This window comes from Camelina sativa, chromosome 12, assembly GCF_030686135.1.
Source record: "Camelina sativa cultivar CO46 ecotype springtype chromosome 12, ASM3068613v1".
NCBI classification, from domain to species: domain Eukaryota; kingdom Viridiplantae; phylum Streptophyta; class Magnoliopsida; order Brassicales; family Brassicaceae; genus Camelina; species Camelina sativa.
The window spans coordinates 7,484,622-7,498,543 of NC_141891.1; the positions used below are offsets into that span (position 1 = coordinate 7,484,622).

The 13,922-nt window shown below is 36.8% G+C and overlaps 3 protein-coding genes across 3 annotated transcripts; 2 read left to right on the plus strand and 1 right to left on the minus strand.

The window, feature by feature from the left end:
* Nucleotides 1-11: 11 nt before the first annotated feature.
* LOC104730818 (ABC transporter B family member 2) lies at nucleotides 12-5,920 on the minus strand. Its single transcript, XM_019234021.2, has 13 exons — nucleotides 5,424-5,920; nucleotides 5,150-5,204; nucleotides 4,884-5,059; nucleotides 3,998-4,198; nucleotides 3,642-3,901; nucleotides 3,011-3,551; nucleotides 2,516-2,895; nucleotides 2,027-2,424; nucleotides 1,704-1,945; nucleotides 1,383-1,630; nucleotides 888-1,300; nucleotides 408-748; nucleotides 12-320 (listed from the first exon to the last, which is right to left on the minus strand). The coding sequence occupies exons 1-13, from the start codon at nucleotides 5,658-5,660 to the stop codon at nucleotides 117-119; spliced, it is 3,696 nt and encodes a 1,231-aa protein (XP_019089566.2). The 5' UTR covers nucleotides 5,661-5,920; the 3' UTR covers nucleotides 12-116.
* Nucleotides 5,921-8,952: 3,032 nt separating this feature from the next.
* Nucleotides 8,953-10,074, plus strand: LOC104730820 (V-type proton ATPase subunit G3-like). Its single transcript, XM_010450042.3, has 3 exons — nucleotides 8,953-9,230; nucleotides 9,339-9,439; nucleotides 9,514-10,074. Exons 1-3 carry the CDS (start codon nucleotides 9,143-9,145, stop codon nucleotides 9,649-9,651), a joined length of 327 nt encoding a protein of 108 aa, XP_010448344.1. The 5' UTR covers nucleotides 8,953-9,142; the 3' UTR covers nucleotides 9,652-10,074.
* A 392-nt stretch (nucleotides 10,075-10,466) lies between these two features.
* Nucleotides 10,467-13,909, plus strand: LOC104730821 (putative clathrin assembly protein At4g25940). Its single transcript, XM_010450043.3, has 14 exons — nucleotides 10,467-10,852; nucleotides 10,937-11,006; nucleotides 11,092-11,189; nucleotides 11,279-11,417; nucleotides 11,515-11,642; nucleotides 11,725-11,838; nucleotides 11,929-12,045; nucleotides 12,141-12,206; nucleotides 12,285-12,365; nucleotides 12,445-12,522; nucleotides 12,606-12,809; nucleotides 12,889-12,964; nucleotides 13,065-13,201; nucleotides 13,297-13,909. The coding sequence occupies exons 1-14, from the start codon at nucleotides 10,763-10,765 to the stop codon at nucleotides 13,699-13,701; spliced, it is 1,803 nt and encodes a 600-aa protein (XP_010448345.2). The 5' UTR covers nucleotides 10,467-10,762; the 3' UTR covers nucleotides 13,702-13,909.
* The last annotated feature ends 13 nt before the right edge of the window (nucleotides 13,910-13,922 follow it).

The window sequence follows — 13,922 nt, forward strand, 5'->3', positions numbered from 1 at the left end:
AATCAAGATGGTTGATATAAATATATAATCACATTGAATGAGAATATATATGCCCAATATTTTTCACAAAAAAAAGAAAGGATTAAGAGTTTTTAAATAAGTGAAGTATAGTGTACTTAAGGTTGTTGCTGCTGCTGAAGACTGATGAGTTTAAAATATGGACCAGTCTTGTTCAGAACGAGTTTACGGTGGCTGCCTTGCTCTACGATCTTACCTCCATGTAATACACTTATTGTGTCAGCGTTCTTGATTGTCGATAGCCGGTGAGCAACCACCACCGTTGTCCGGTTTGTCATTAACCGATCCAATGCTTGTTGTACCTGTTAATCATATTTATTCATTCGTTGTAAACTCATGAGTATATGTGGAATAAAAGTCTAGAAATGTCTAATGGTAAAGAAACTTACCACACGCTCAGATTCAACGTCCAAAGCGCTTGTGGCTTCGTCAAGTAATAGAATCGCTGGATTCTTGAGGATAGCTCTAGCGATAGCAATCCTTTGTCGCTGACCGCCTGACATCTGAACACCACGTTCACCAACTTTGGTAGAGTAACCTTCCGGGAGAGAAGTGATGAAGCTGTGAGCGTTTGCGAGCATAGCTGATTCGATGACTTCAGATTGAGATGCTCCTTCGTTTCCATACAAAATGTTCTCGTAGATTGTTGTGGCGAAAAGTGCAGGTTCTTGTTGAACTAGACCAATATGTTTCCTCAGTGCTTTCAAATCTAGTTTCCTGATGTCTTTTCCTGAAATTGGGATTAGAAAAAAAAAACAGCTTATTCAGCTAAGCAAAGACTTTCTTTTGATGCAAGAAACCTTGGTGCTCAGAGATATCTTGAAACCCAAGAAATTTTGTAAACAGAGTTCTAAGTCAAATGCACTCACCCTCTATCATGACTTTTCCGGCAATCGGATCATAGAACCGGAGAATGAGTGAAATGACAGAACTTTTACCGGATCCACTCTGTCCGACTAGCGCCATGCTCTTTCCAGAACGAACTATCAGATCAAAGTCCCGGAAGATTACAACATCCGGTCTTGAAGGGTAGCTAAAGTGGACGCCTTTGAGCTCAATCGTGCCTTCCACATTAGTCAGCTCCTCGCTGGTTTCTCCAACGATCTGAGTTTTCCGGTCCAAGATCTCAAACACAGACGCAACCATCTGGATTCCTTTCAGAAGATCCGGAGCTAGAGCCAATGTCTCACCCATAGCTAACGCCGTCACAATCAAAACCATGAATGTTTTCATCACTGATTTGAAGCCCGCTAATCCTTTGTCCATCAAAGTTGATCCGTACCTATAAAATCAAAACTGACAGTTTCAGTCTTTACAGTTAGATTCTATTTTAAAACTGTGCGCATAGAGAGAGAGAGACATACCAGAGGGCGAGGCCATATGAAGAGAAAATGAAGAACTGAGAGATACCATAGAAAAGTCCAGCAATTTGTCCACGCCTGAAAGAACTTTTGGAAGGTTCTATAAGCTCTCTTGAATAAAGTTCTAGAATCTTTTCCTCAGCACAGAAGGCGGCGACCGTGCGGATGTTACTAACAGATTCTCCTGCCAACATGTTGGCCTTCAAGTATGCTTTGCTCAAGTCTCCTCCATAGCCTTGCATGAAAAGTTTCTACAAATGCAACAGAAAACATAAACACAAATTGCATACGTTAATTCAAAAAGTGGCAAAACGGTGCGGTTACCTCACTGATATGACCGCTTATAACCAATGGGAATGTGGCCAAGACGACAAGAGTGAGACGCCAGTTAAGTATGAAGGCGATGACGAAAGAGGTCACAACAAGACCTAAGTTCTGAAGTAGAATTGTCGACCTATCGACCACTATGGTTTTAAGCAAAGTCGCATCACTCTCAAGCCGCGATGCCAACATTGAGCTTGTGTTGTCCACCTCATCGAACCACCCAATTTCGTTCTTCAAGATCGCTACAAAACCAAAAACAGAACAAAAAAATGAGATATCTGTTAAATTTATTTATTTGATATAAAACTTGCATTGAGACGAACCTCTAAACATATTTTCGCGGACACGAAGAGTGAGACGCTCTCCCATAGTACCGAAGCAGACATGCTCAATGGTGTAGACTATTAGGGTGATGACGGAGGCGCAGCAGAAGAGGATAGCTATCTTCTTGATCTCTTTTTGAGTCTCATCCCAACTATTGTAGTAGGACACTAAGGCTTGCGAGACTCCAAGTGCGAAAAGGGGCATCTGAGATCCAGCGATAAATGCACATATCGTGCCACAGACACCGTACATCCAGTCCGGACGGATCATAGCGTATAGACGTCCCGGTTTTACTTTCACCCTTTTGGATGAATCGGCCCCATCCGGTCGAGTTATGGATTCCCTCTCCGAACAAAAGCTCGACCTTGTTCTTGATAGTTCCCTAGAGTAATTTATACTGCAAATGAAAAAGAACGAAGAACCGTTGATTTTGTATATTCTACGGGAAATATTCAGAGACAGCAGAGTATGGTGTTACGCGATAGTACCTTTGTGGCCTGCTTAACGTGCGATTCAAGGAAGGGTTACGCTGCAATGAGGCAGCCTCTTGGAGACGAAGAAGAGAAGAGTAGGCTCCGTCCGGATTAGTTATAAGACTCTCGTGGTTTCCAAACTCAACGATTTTCCCTTCATGAACAACTGCTATGATGTCAGCGTTTCTTACTGTTGAGAGTCTGTGAGCCACCACCACCGTTGTTCTCCCAACCATCACTCGATCCAATGCTTCTTGCACGCTCTTTTCTGACTCTGCGTCTAAAGCACTTGTTGCCTCGTCCAGTAAGAGTATAGACGGATTCTTCACGATTGCTCTTGATATAGCAATCCTTTGTTTCTGTCCACCGGATAGTTGAATCCCTCTCTCGCCGACCTATGAGTTAAAAAACAGAGTTTTAGGGGTTGTAGATGTTTCTTGTACCCTAAGGTAAAAAGGAATCTAGGGTCTATAGTTGTTTCTTGTGTTCTAAGGTATCCAACTGACTGACCTGAGTATCAAATCCTTCAGGGAGGTTGCTGATGAACGAAATCGCTTCCGAGAGCTTTGCAGCACGGGCAATATCCTCAGCTGTCGCGTCATTTTTGCCATACATAATGTTCTCAGTAATCGTTGTTGCAAAAAGAGCTGGTTCTTGGTTAACCAAACCAATCTGTCCCCTTAGCCACTTAATATCCAGCTCGTTAATATTGTTCCCATCTAGCAACACTGCTCCAGATATGGGTTCGTAGAACCGCTCGATCAAAGATATGACCGTGCTTTTCCCTGACCCGCTTCCTCCAACAAGTGCCACGATTTTCCCGGCAGGGATAGCTAAGTTTAGCTTGTCAAAGATCACCACATCGGGGCGAGATGGGTAACTGAAATTCACGTCCTTAAACTGAATGTGTCCATCTATTTTCCCAAGTTTACGACTCGATCTTGCGCTTGCTTTCGCCATTGTGTTCCGTTCAATCATCTTGAAAATCGGATAAGCAGCTGCTTTTGCTCGCACAAACGCAGAAATATCTGGCGCCGCTTGTCCAAGAGACCTACACAAAACCGAAAAACAGAAACTTTATGATCCATAAAAAGAAAACAAAGCAAACGTGGAGTGAAAGCAAACAGGATAAGAATATTACAGGCCAGCGATAACAACGTTGAGCATGGTAGTGAATGATTTGCCACCATTGGCGATATCCTTGTGGACCACAATGCTTGTAAACCATACGAGCAAGGCCCAAGACAGAAACAAGACACAATGCAACGATCCAAGACCTAGTCCTTTGGTTAAACCGGCTTTTCTCCCGTATTTGTACGTGTTCTCCAGAGCTTCTCGGTATAGTCTTACCGCCCTTTCTTCTCCGGTGAATGCTTGTACTGTCCTCACATTCCCAATCACCTGAATTTATCACAAACATATATGATAAACACCATAACGCTAGAAACATTTATGAAGAATAAAATAAAAAGATTTCTTGTCCGAGAAGTAACCAACCTCTTCCGCAATCTCACCGGCCTTGATGTATGATTTCCGGACACGGGCGATAAGTCCAATGGCGACGAACGCGTAGATACCACCGGCTAGAGCGATTAAGGGGACTATGGATAAAGTGACGAGACTTATTTGCCATACACTAGTGAATCCAATTGCAAAACCGGCTATGAACCGGCTTATGTAGTGCAAGAAATTCCCTACCTGCAACCAAATATACCGGTAATCCAGAAAATTTGTCATAAACCATCAACCAGATTTGTGTCATCATACTGAAAATGTGAAATTTAAGCGATCAAACTGTTTTGTGACTAGCTAGCTGTAAAGAACCAAAATATAGGTCAAAATTTAAAATCTAAATTAAATTTTATCAAACTCAACTGCCTTATAAATGCAAAATGAAATGCAGCTATAACCGAATTAAAGACAACGCATTTAATATTTTTGCATCAGAGACCGAAAAGTTACATGTAAAAAGGAAAATAAAGGCGTATACAATAATATACTTTATTCTCAGAAAAAAAATGAAGAATGCATGCTAGAACATTATTGAATTAAGCCATAGATGTATTTCACATTAATCAAGCCATGTGCGAAAAAAACAAGCCATGTAAAAGATTTGAAAATTTAACAACCTAAAATGCCTATATAGATTTGATCGACCGAGGCCATGCCTTAATTAGCAGACTTTAGTAGGTATTTTGACAAATAATATTTTGTGTATATATAGTAAAAAAAAAAAAAAAAAATCCAATAGCATTAATTTACTAATGGGTACCACAAAAAAGAAACTGGTTTATTAACGAAATTAAAATAATTCAGCTTAACACAAAGTGTTTTAAAAATTTAAAACAACTCAATACCGGTTTGACTCGGTAAAAAGATGTACCTTCTCAGAGAGAGCATCTTGGACGACGAGGATGTCGGAGGTGATGGCAGAGATGACTTCTCCAGTGGAAGCTTCAGTGTCGAATAAGCTTATGTCTTGGCTTAACATCGACCGGAGATAAGCTCTCCTCATCTTCGCCGCTTGCCTCTCTCCAGTATGCATCCAACATGCAACCTCTGTTTCCATTATTTACTTATTTACTAACTTCAAATTTATAACTAAAAACTAATTTATTTACAGAGAGATTAATGCTTAAATTTATTTACCTAACCATGATGAGAATAGTATAGCCACACTCAGATATACAAAATCCAGTGAATACTGCACCAAAAAGGTAAAAACTGTAAGCCGAACAAACATATTAAGAAACATAATCACGGATAATTAGCACAGTTCATTCAAATTATATTTGGATTATATAATTATTTAATTTTAATCTGATAAAAAATTACTAAGAATCTCAAAGTTTTATTTTATTGTAAAAATTAGAGCTATTTCATAATTAGGGAAAAATGAATATAAATGAAAATATAGACAAACCTTGGCGACTCTGTGAGAGGCTTGTTTTGGGAAAAGATAAGCAAGACCAATAATATTGATGAGTTTGCCAAAGAAGATGAAAAAGATAGGAACCGAGGCGCCATGAATGCACGCTCCGATGGATCCGAGGGTCATGAGAACGCAATCATAGAAATCTGCAAAGGAGAAGAGCTTAAGCAGTGACACTTTTGGCTGCGCCTTGTCTTTCTCCGGCGTTGGATCACCGGACGGCTGCATTTTTTTTTTTGTTCAGCTTAAAGTGGTGAGTGTGTATAATTAGCTGGAGAGTAAAATGAATGGAAAAATAAGGGAAAAATAAATATAGGGAGAGGAATTAAGGGAGGAAAGTGGTTAGAGGGGAAGGGAGATGAGAGAAGAGTGAGAGACATTAAATGAAAGAAGACATATAAGACCAAGTTTATTGGTTTCAGCGAGAATTGTTTGGTGTGAAGCTCTACGTGTACGTTTATGGTGTGACCCTAGCTAGTTAATGACTCTCTTATTAGAGTCTGATCACTCGCTTTTATTTTTGGGATTGCGTTTAGTTTTACCAAATTATGTTGGTAATTAAGTACTTGATATTACTTGCGTAGTTTTCTCGGTTCGTTATTTTGTTCACGGTAAAGGTAATGGAATTTGAAAGGTTTATCAATGGTGAAAGGACCAAACAAGTATCGATTTCGTGTAAAGATTTTGCATAATAGAGGAATCTTTTGAATACGTCATTTAAGACTCAATTTTGTAAACTATAATAGTCAACGCTTACACAGATAATTCAACTACTCCTATCCTATATATATTTAAATAATGTTCTAAGTGTATACATCAACTGAATAAAAATATGCAGTCACTGAATCAATTTGTTTGAAATTTTTAAAAGTATTGAAATGTTCATTCCTAAGTATGTTACTTATATTCATAAATATAATCATCTATATCATTTATATCATCAGTTATAAATATAAATTCTTACAAAAACCAAATGAAACTCTGACCGAATAAATTGAACTGTACCAAACTATTTTTGGTCAGAAGTCAGAACTCCACTATAGTTTACACCAAAGCCTAAACTATAAGTAATCCAAAAATGCCTACCCCTTTTCAAAACTTCAACACATCGCCACCACTACAATGAAGTCAAAATGATGTTAATTAACTTATCGATAAAAAAGAAAGACGTTAGTGAAAGGAAATTAGTATTTTTTTTTTCAAAGGAAATTAGTATTATAAGATGATGAATTGATGATTGTATTTATGTCAAAACGCGTTCACATCTTTGTTTGGACTTTAGATTTGTATATGTCCGCTGGATTAAGAAGAAGATTCAACCTCTACCATCAGTTCGAGAAGAGAAGAATTCTCTTTTATTCATGTAAAAAACAGACTGTAGAACTTAGTCTATCCAATTAACTATTTTAATATGTTGCAAAGAGAAGAAATTAAAGAAAAAAAAACGCAAAGTCAAGAAGGAGAAGAATTCTTTGAGTTGGTTGTGGTGATGACTGATGACCGTTGAGCTTATAGTGTTGTGGTGGGGGTCCAGTTGTCAAGCTTACATGTTTTTTGGCTGGTCCCGAATGATGCATAGTCAAGTCCTGATGAAGTGACCAAAGTTTTACGACTCCACGCAGTTGTTATATCCATTACGTATATCTCATATATTCTCCTGATTCGACTTTTTTCCACATTTTAAACTTGCATTTTGATTATCTTTTCCATATAATATATAATTAGTCTCTAGTATATGTCGCCGATTTCTCATTTGATCAAAAGTAGGATATCAAATTTTTGTCCAAGAAGAGGAAACCAGCAATATGCATGTACAACTAATTAAGAAAGGAAACTAAAACCAGTAACAAATATTGAAAAATATACATCATTTATATGAAAATTATAAATTAATAATTATATGATTATCTATATATATATCTCCAAGTGATGGAAGCCTACACGCGCGCGGGGTGATGGTTTGTATATGACAATTAATTTTCAAGAAAATGAACTCAGGGAAGTTCTTGCTTTGTTTGAATATCACTAAGATCATGTGATATCTCTATGCTTTATTACTTGATACACAAATCTATGTGTGTATGCATATACATAAATACATGTAAATCTGTACCATGATGTTATTCTTTTTAATTAATCGTTATTATACATTCCTAGGTATAAGTAAATTCCTATTTGCAGTCCCTTTTACTTATGCGCAACTAATTTACTTCTTTAAGATTCTGAAATGAACAACCAACGATCAAACACTCAAAACCCAAGAAATTGATATGACTATATGTCCCATTATATATCTTCTTCATCGTTACATACCCCTTAATTGATATCTTGGTATATATACGACAATGGTGGGTAAAAAAACTCACCATGTGCTGTTGATTATGTTTTCAACAACTTATTTATCGTGACACCCTCGATATACAATACATATAATGTGATCCCATTTTCTATTTGAAAAGTATCTAGACTATCACCTTATTATTCTTAAGTTTCAATAAACTTATAAATCCTTAACAAATTAACAAAAAAAAAAAAACTTATTAATCTAGTAAAAAATCATCTGTAAGACTGTAACAAAAAGAAAAGTTCTAAGAACTATTTTGTAAAAGAACAAAAAATAACAGACTAAAAGGAAAGAAAAACATCAAAGTATGGCAATCAAACATCAACCAGATCTTTAACCAGACTATCGCCACATTAAACGCAATTATGGCAACCGCTCCTGCTGCGACTACTATCACCACCTTAAATCCAAGAATACAAGACGTTATAAGGATAACCGAAAACAACCACATCCTATTCATACTTTTGTGAACTAATTTATTTACATGATCTTTACGAATAGATAAATTGAGGAAAACAAATTTGTTTTCTAAACTCGAACGACTTGTCTATGTTGATATAAAATTTGTATGGCCGTATGGGTGTGACAATTTTAATTCTCTCTTTTTCTAAGAAGGAAATGCGTGGTGGAAAATTAAATGCAAAGTATATCATGCACATTTGGACTATCCAAAAAGTAATTATGCAACTACATGTGCATGATGTATTAGTTTTGGGCATTCTCCATTCTGCTTATTATATATTTTGCATTTATATCGGTGAAAATGACGTCTTTGAGCTGGCTATTACAGGATTAATGTTGATAGTATAGTTTTTCTCTGATCATATATATGAGTATGAACTATGATGGTAGTATAACTTTTATTTCAAGGTATTTTAACTCTTAATACAAGAGTTTCGTAGAGAAACACATATTGCTTCTCACAATTAAAGGAAAACATAAGAAAGTTTAATGGATCAATATTTTATCTCGATTTATTTTAGAGTCACATGTTGTAATTTCTTCTTTAATTTAAGTTACAGTTTAATTATCAACTTTATTCCACACAATCTTTTTAAATCGTTAATGCATACATACCACATGGATCGGATGATTTGTAGTCATCTATATATAGTATGTTTTATATTTTTATTCTAAAAGTCCACACTCACCCTGGAATCACACATTGTTTTCTAAAAATATTATATAATTTGAAGAAGAAAAAAAAGAGTCAAAAACTAACTCCAATAACCAAGGAGAAAAGCACTCTCCATCTAACCTAAACCATAACCAAAGAGGCTTATACCTACAAATTCCATCTCTCACACCAAAATTTTCAGAAGAATAAACACAAGTACTTTCATTTTCTTTGAAGAGAACATAAGCCATGGATTCTTTAAGAGGCCAAGGTGGGATTCAGATGCTTCTAACTGCTGAACAAGAAGCGGGTCGGATTGTTTCGGCTGCGAGGACCGGTATAGTCATTTCTCCTTTACGGTTTCTTGGCTCCAATAGTTAGATTTTGGTTTTGAATCCTTTTTGTCTATTCATTTTCTTTTCTTTGTGGATGGATCAATGATCAGCAAAACTAGCAAGAATGAAGCAAGCGAAAGACGAGGCTGAGAGGGAGATGGAAGAGTACAGGTCCAAATTAGAAGAAGAGTATCAAAAACAAGTTTCTGGGGTAATTAATCAACACCAAAACAGAACCAGCTAGTGAGATATTGATTTGTACTCATTCATTACCTTTTGTTTCAGACGGATCAAGAAGCAATTACAAAACGTTTAGATGATGAAACAGAAGGCAGGATTAAGAACCTTAAGGACTCTAGCTCAAAGGTCTCCAAGGACATTGTGAAGATGCTCATCAAATATGTAACCACTACTGGAGCATGATTCTCACTTCACTGACCTCATAGTACCTTATCCTCCCTGATAATAAAATTGTTTTGATTCTTCAGCTCCAAATCTTTCTGGCCCATGATCTCTTGTGCACAATAGAGCCAACATACATAGTCCATGGCCATGGGTATATAAACACATTAACATGAAGGAAACTAAAACCAACATTAGATGCATAAATTCAAGAAGGTATAATTGGTAAAACAGTAAGGAAGGGAAAATCGTGTTAAAAGTACACAAGTACAACAACAAAAGAGGAAACATGCATGCATGATAAATGCAATGTTTGGTTAATTTTTTTTATCTTTATTGTACGCTGAGTACAAAACTACAAATTATTACATTTCTTGAACAAAGTGAAACTGTAACTTGGTAATGGCATTCAGTAAGAGAAATAAATGAGCATTTGGAACAAAACAAGCAATGATACACTATGCTGTAGTAGCTGGTTTGACAAATATGATCCAAATCAGAACCACCGAGTCCGACTGCGACACATTAGGTCCATATGGCTTAGCTTTAACAGTGCTCCCAATTTCTTGTAAAAGTCTATATACATGAATAATTTAATTAAATTTGTAAAAATTCAAAGAGAAATCAGCATAACTGGTACAAAAGTTACCTATCTTACAAAAATTACGGATACACTATTTTAGAAATTACACCTGTAGCATCCGATTATATAGTTCTTGATCTGTTAAGGTTAAACTTTTCTTTTGATTTGGTAAATGAGATACTATTTCGATACAAATTACTACGATAAATTACAATGAAATCTATTTTATAAATTTTATTTAAATAAAAAAATCAAGATTCCGTTACGCACGACAAGGTAAGGCAAGAAGAGAGAGAGAGAAGAGTTTTTTTTTGTTGAAAAGTCTGTTATTGTGTTCTGTTCGTTGTAAGGCGACTAACGAGTAACAACAACAACAGAGCATATATACCAAACTTGGTCTTCGTCTTTGTCTTCTTCTTCTTCATCATCCCTTTTTTATCTTCTCCTTCCTCTTTACATCTCTCTCCATCGTAACCAGATCGTTACACTACTCCGGTGATCGCCGGAATAAATTAACAATCTTTTTCCAGATTTCGATTTATTCGTTAGATGGCAACGTTTCACAGTTTCCGTAAAGCCGTCGGAGCAATCAAAGATTCCACCACCGTAAGCATCGCCAAGGTCAACAGCGAATTCAAGGTCAGAATACTTCAGATACTTTTGGTTTCTTAAAAAAAACAAAAATTGTGTAATTAACCGATGAACATTTTAATATGAAATTAGGATTTGGATGTTGCGATCGTCAAGGCCACAAATCACGTAGAATCTGCTCCTAAAGAACGTCATATGCGTAGTAAGTTTCTTAAATTATTCACCAAACCCTTTTGATTTTGGTTATGATCAGAGGCGTTTATGAGTTTACATCTTTATGCATCCAGAAATATTCTCGGCTACATCTGTAGTACAACCACGAGCAGATGTTGCTTACTGCATTCACGCATTAGCCAAGAGATTGTCAAAAACTCGCAATTGGGTTGTAAGTTACATAAACTTTTACTTAAAAAGATTCCATAAAAAAAAAACTCTGTTTTGGGGTTTTGCTTAGGTTGCGTTTCCAACACGTAGGTTGCGATCAAGGTGTTACTAGTCATTCATAGAACATTAAGAGAAGGTGATCCAACATTCAGAGAAGAGCTTCTCAATTACTCTCGCAGAGGACATATGCTTCGTATATCCAACTTTAAAGACGACACAAGTCCTCTTGGTGAATAGCCTCTCTCTCTATATATCTTTAGTTCCATAGCTGTGGTGTGTTAGCGAAAATTGCTAAACAAGAACATTTTCTTGACGTTTTGTTGCAGCTTGGGATTGTTCTGCATGGATTAGGACATACGCGCTTTTCCTCGAAGAGCGGCTTGAATGCTATCGGGTTTTGAAGTATGACATAGAAGCAGAACGTTTACCAAAAGGCTCAGGTGCATCTTCCAAGGTTTGTTTCTCAACTTCATTCTCACCCTTTACTTAAAACAAACACAAGAATCTCATTATATACTCAAAAAACAATCTTCCAGAACGTAGATTCCAATGCTTCTCAAACGTACAGAACAAGGATGTTGTCTGATGAAGAACTGCTAGAGCAGTTACCTGCTTTGCAACAGCTGCTTTACAGGCTTATTGGTTGTCAGGTAAAAGTTATATATCCAAACTCTTAATTCTTCCAATTTTTTTTTGTTTTTACATCAGACGATTTTCTTAATCTGTTTTCAGCTTTGCAGCCTGAAGGAACAGCCTATAGCAACTATCTAATCCAATACGCTCTTGCATTGGTGCTTAAAGAAAGCTTCAAAATATACTGTGCTATTAATGATGGAATCATTAATCTTGTCGACATGGTTTGTAGAAAAATCTCCAATTCTCTGCTTTAAGTTAGTATCACTTTAGCTTCTATTGAATGTTTCTAAAGTATCTATCTCTGCTCTTGATTCAGTTCTTTGAGATGTCAAGACATGATGCAGTGAAAGCTCTAAATATATACAAACGAGCTGGAGAACAGGTAAAGCTATCTAAAGCCATAGACTAAAATCTTGATCTTTCCCGAAGCTAGCCTATTAATGTTTTCAACTGCACACAGGCTGCAAAACTGGCTGATTTTTATGAGTACTGCAAAGGTCTAGAGCTCGCTAGGAACTTTCAGTTCCCAACCTTAAGACAGGTTCTTTCTTAACTTGTGATAAATGAAATTGTGAAGATTGATTAGCTCAAAATAACTAATATTTAAAAACTTGTTTCAGCCTCCTCCTTCATTTCTTGTAACAATGGAAGATTATATTAAAGAAGCGCCTCAAAGTGGTTCTGTTCAGAAAAAGCTGGTAAGAAACTCAACTCTCATCATATTTGGTTGATACTGATCCAAAATAAGTCTTTTTTATATGACTGGCATTTTGTTTTACAGGAGTATCAGGAAAAAGAGGAGGAAGAACTACAAGAAGAAGAAGAAGAAGAAGAAGAACAATGTGGGCAGCCTGAAGAACCTGCAGAAGCCGAAAATGAAAACACCGAAGGAGAACAACCTCTTATCCAAGAAGAAGAAGAAGAGGAAAAAATAGAAGAGGAAGAAGCTAAACCTTCATTTTTGATAGACACTGATGATCTGCTGGTGAATCTTCTTCTACACATTATCTCATGTGTACTTTATATTTTGGCTAAAATTCTCAACCTTTTCTTCTCTTTCACAGGGCTTGAGTGAGATAAACCCAAAAGCAACAGAGATAGAGGACCGCAATGCGTTGGCTCTTGCAATATATCCACCAGGTTAGCAAATCTTTATTCTTGACCAGAAGGTTAGACATTCTGTAACACTATTGGAGGAAGAAATGAATTGCTCATTCTTTTTTGGTAATGGTCTTTGCAGGTCAAGAAGCTCCAGGCCCATCAAACAGTTTAAGTTTAATAGAAACTGGTGGATCCGGTTGGGAACTGGCACTAGTCACTCCTCAAAACAACAACAACAACAATAACAATCCTCGCCCCACGCCTAACACAAAACTTGTAATTAATTCTAACACTACATCTTTTGAACATAAAACTCTCTGTTTCTACTCTTAAAACTAACATAGGCTTGTTTTCACTTCTTGTATTTATAGGCAGGAGGATTCGACAATCTATTACTTGACAGTCTGTACGAGGATGACTCAGCTAGGAGACAGATCCAACTAACCAATGCCGGGTATGGACATGGTGGCACAGAGACAGCAGCAGCAGCACCACCAAACCCATTCGAGATGCAACAAGATCCTTTTGCAATGTCCAACAACATTGCTCCTCCCACTAACGTTCAAATGGCAATGCAGCAACAACAGCAACAACAGATGATGATGATGCATCAGAGTCCCTATAATTACACTCATCCTCATGATCATCATCATCATCATCAGTTCTCAGCAGGTCCTTCTCCTTCTAATCCTTTTGGAGACCCTTTCCTTGCCCTCCCTCCTCCACCAGGCTCAGCTGGTCCGCAGCAAAACAACCATCATCATATGCTCCTCTAGAGTTACAACATCTCAGTTAATAATATATCTCTTTCTCATTTTTTTTTTTTTTTTTAGGGTGTATTCTTTCTACTAGACACTCTAGTCACTGATGATCTCTTAGGCATTTTAATGTATGTGTCATTTGTCTCTGCCTATTTTTTAAAATCTTTCAGAACTTGTTTGCCTATACTTTTTACCCTACAAATTATTTATATGCGTTGAGCTAGTTGTGCCATGTT

Excerpts from the sequence above, each read along its gene's own strand:
- LOC104730818 (XM_019234021.2), bottom strand. The coding sequence starts at position 5,660 with ATGCAGCCGTCCGGTGATCCAACGCCGGAGAAAGACAAGGCGCAGCCA. Across the intron at positions 4,199-4,883 it reads AAGATGCTCTCTCTGAGAAG|GTAGGGAATTTCTTGCACTA; the intron begins GTACATCTTTTT and ends ATTTGGTTGCAG. Across the intron at positions 1,946-2,026 it reads CCGCGAAAATATGTTTAGAG|CGATCTTGAAGAACGAAATT; the intron begins GTTCGTCTCAAT and ends TTGGTTTTGTAG.
- LOC104730821 (XM_010450043.3), top strand. The coding sequence starts at position 10,763 with ATGGCAACGTTTCACAGTTTCCGTAAAGCCGTCGGAGCAATCAAAGAT. Across the intron at positions 12,366-12,444 it reads AGTTCCCAACCTTAAGACAG|CCTCCTCCTTCATTTCTTGT; the intron begins GTTCTTTCTTAA and ends AACTTGTTTCAG. Across the intron at positions 12,965-13,064 it reads TCTTGCAATATATCCACCAG|GTCAAGAAGCTCCAGGCCCA; the intron begins GTTAGCAAATCT and ends TGGTCTTTGCAG.
- LOC104730820 (XM_010450042.3), top strand. The coding sequence starts at position 9,143 with ATGGATTCTTTAAGAGGCCAAGGTGGGATTCAGATGCTTCTAACTGCT. Across the intron at positions 9,231-9,338 it reads TGTTTCGGCTGCGAGGACCG|CAAAACTAGCAAGAATGAAG; the intron begins GTATAGTCATTT and ends ATCAATGATCAG. Across the intron at positions 9,440-9,513 it reads ATCAAAAACAAGTTTCTGGG|ACGGATCAAGAAGCAATTAC; the intron begins GTAATTAATCAA and ends CTTTTGTTTCAG.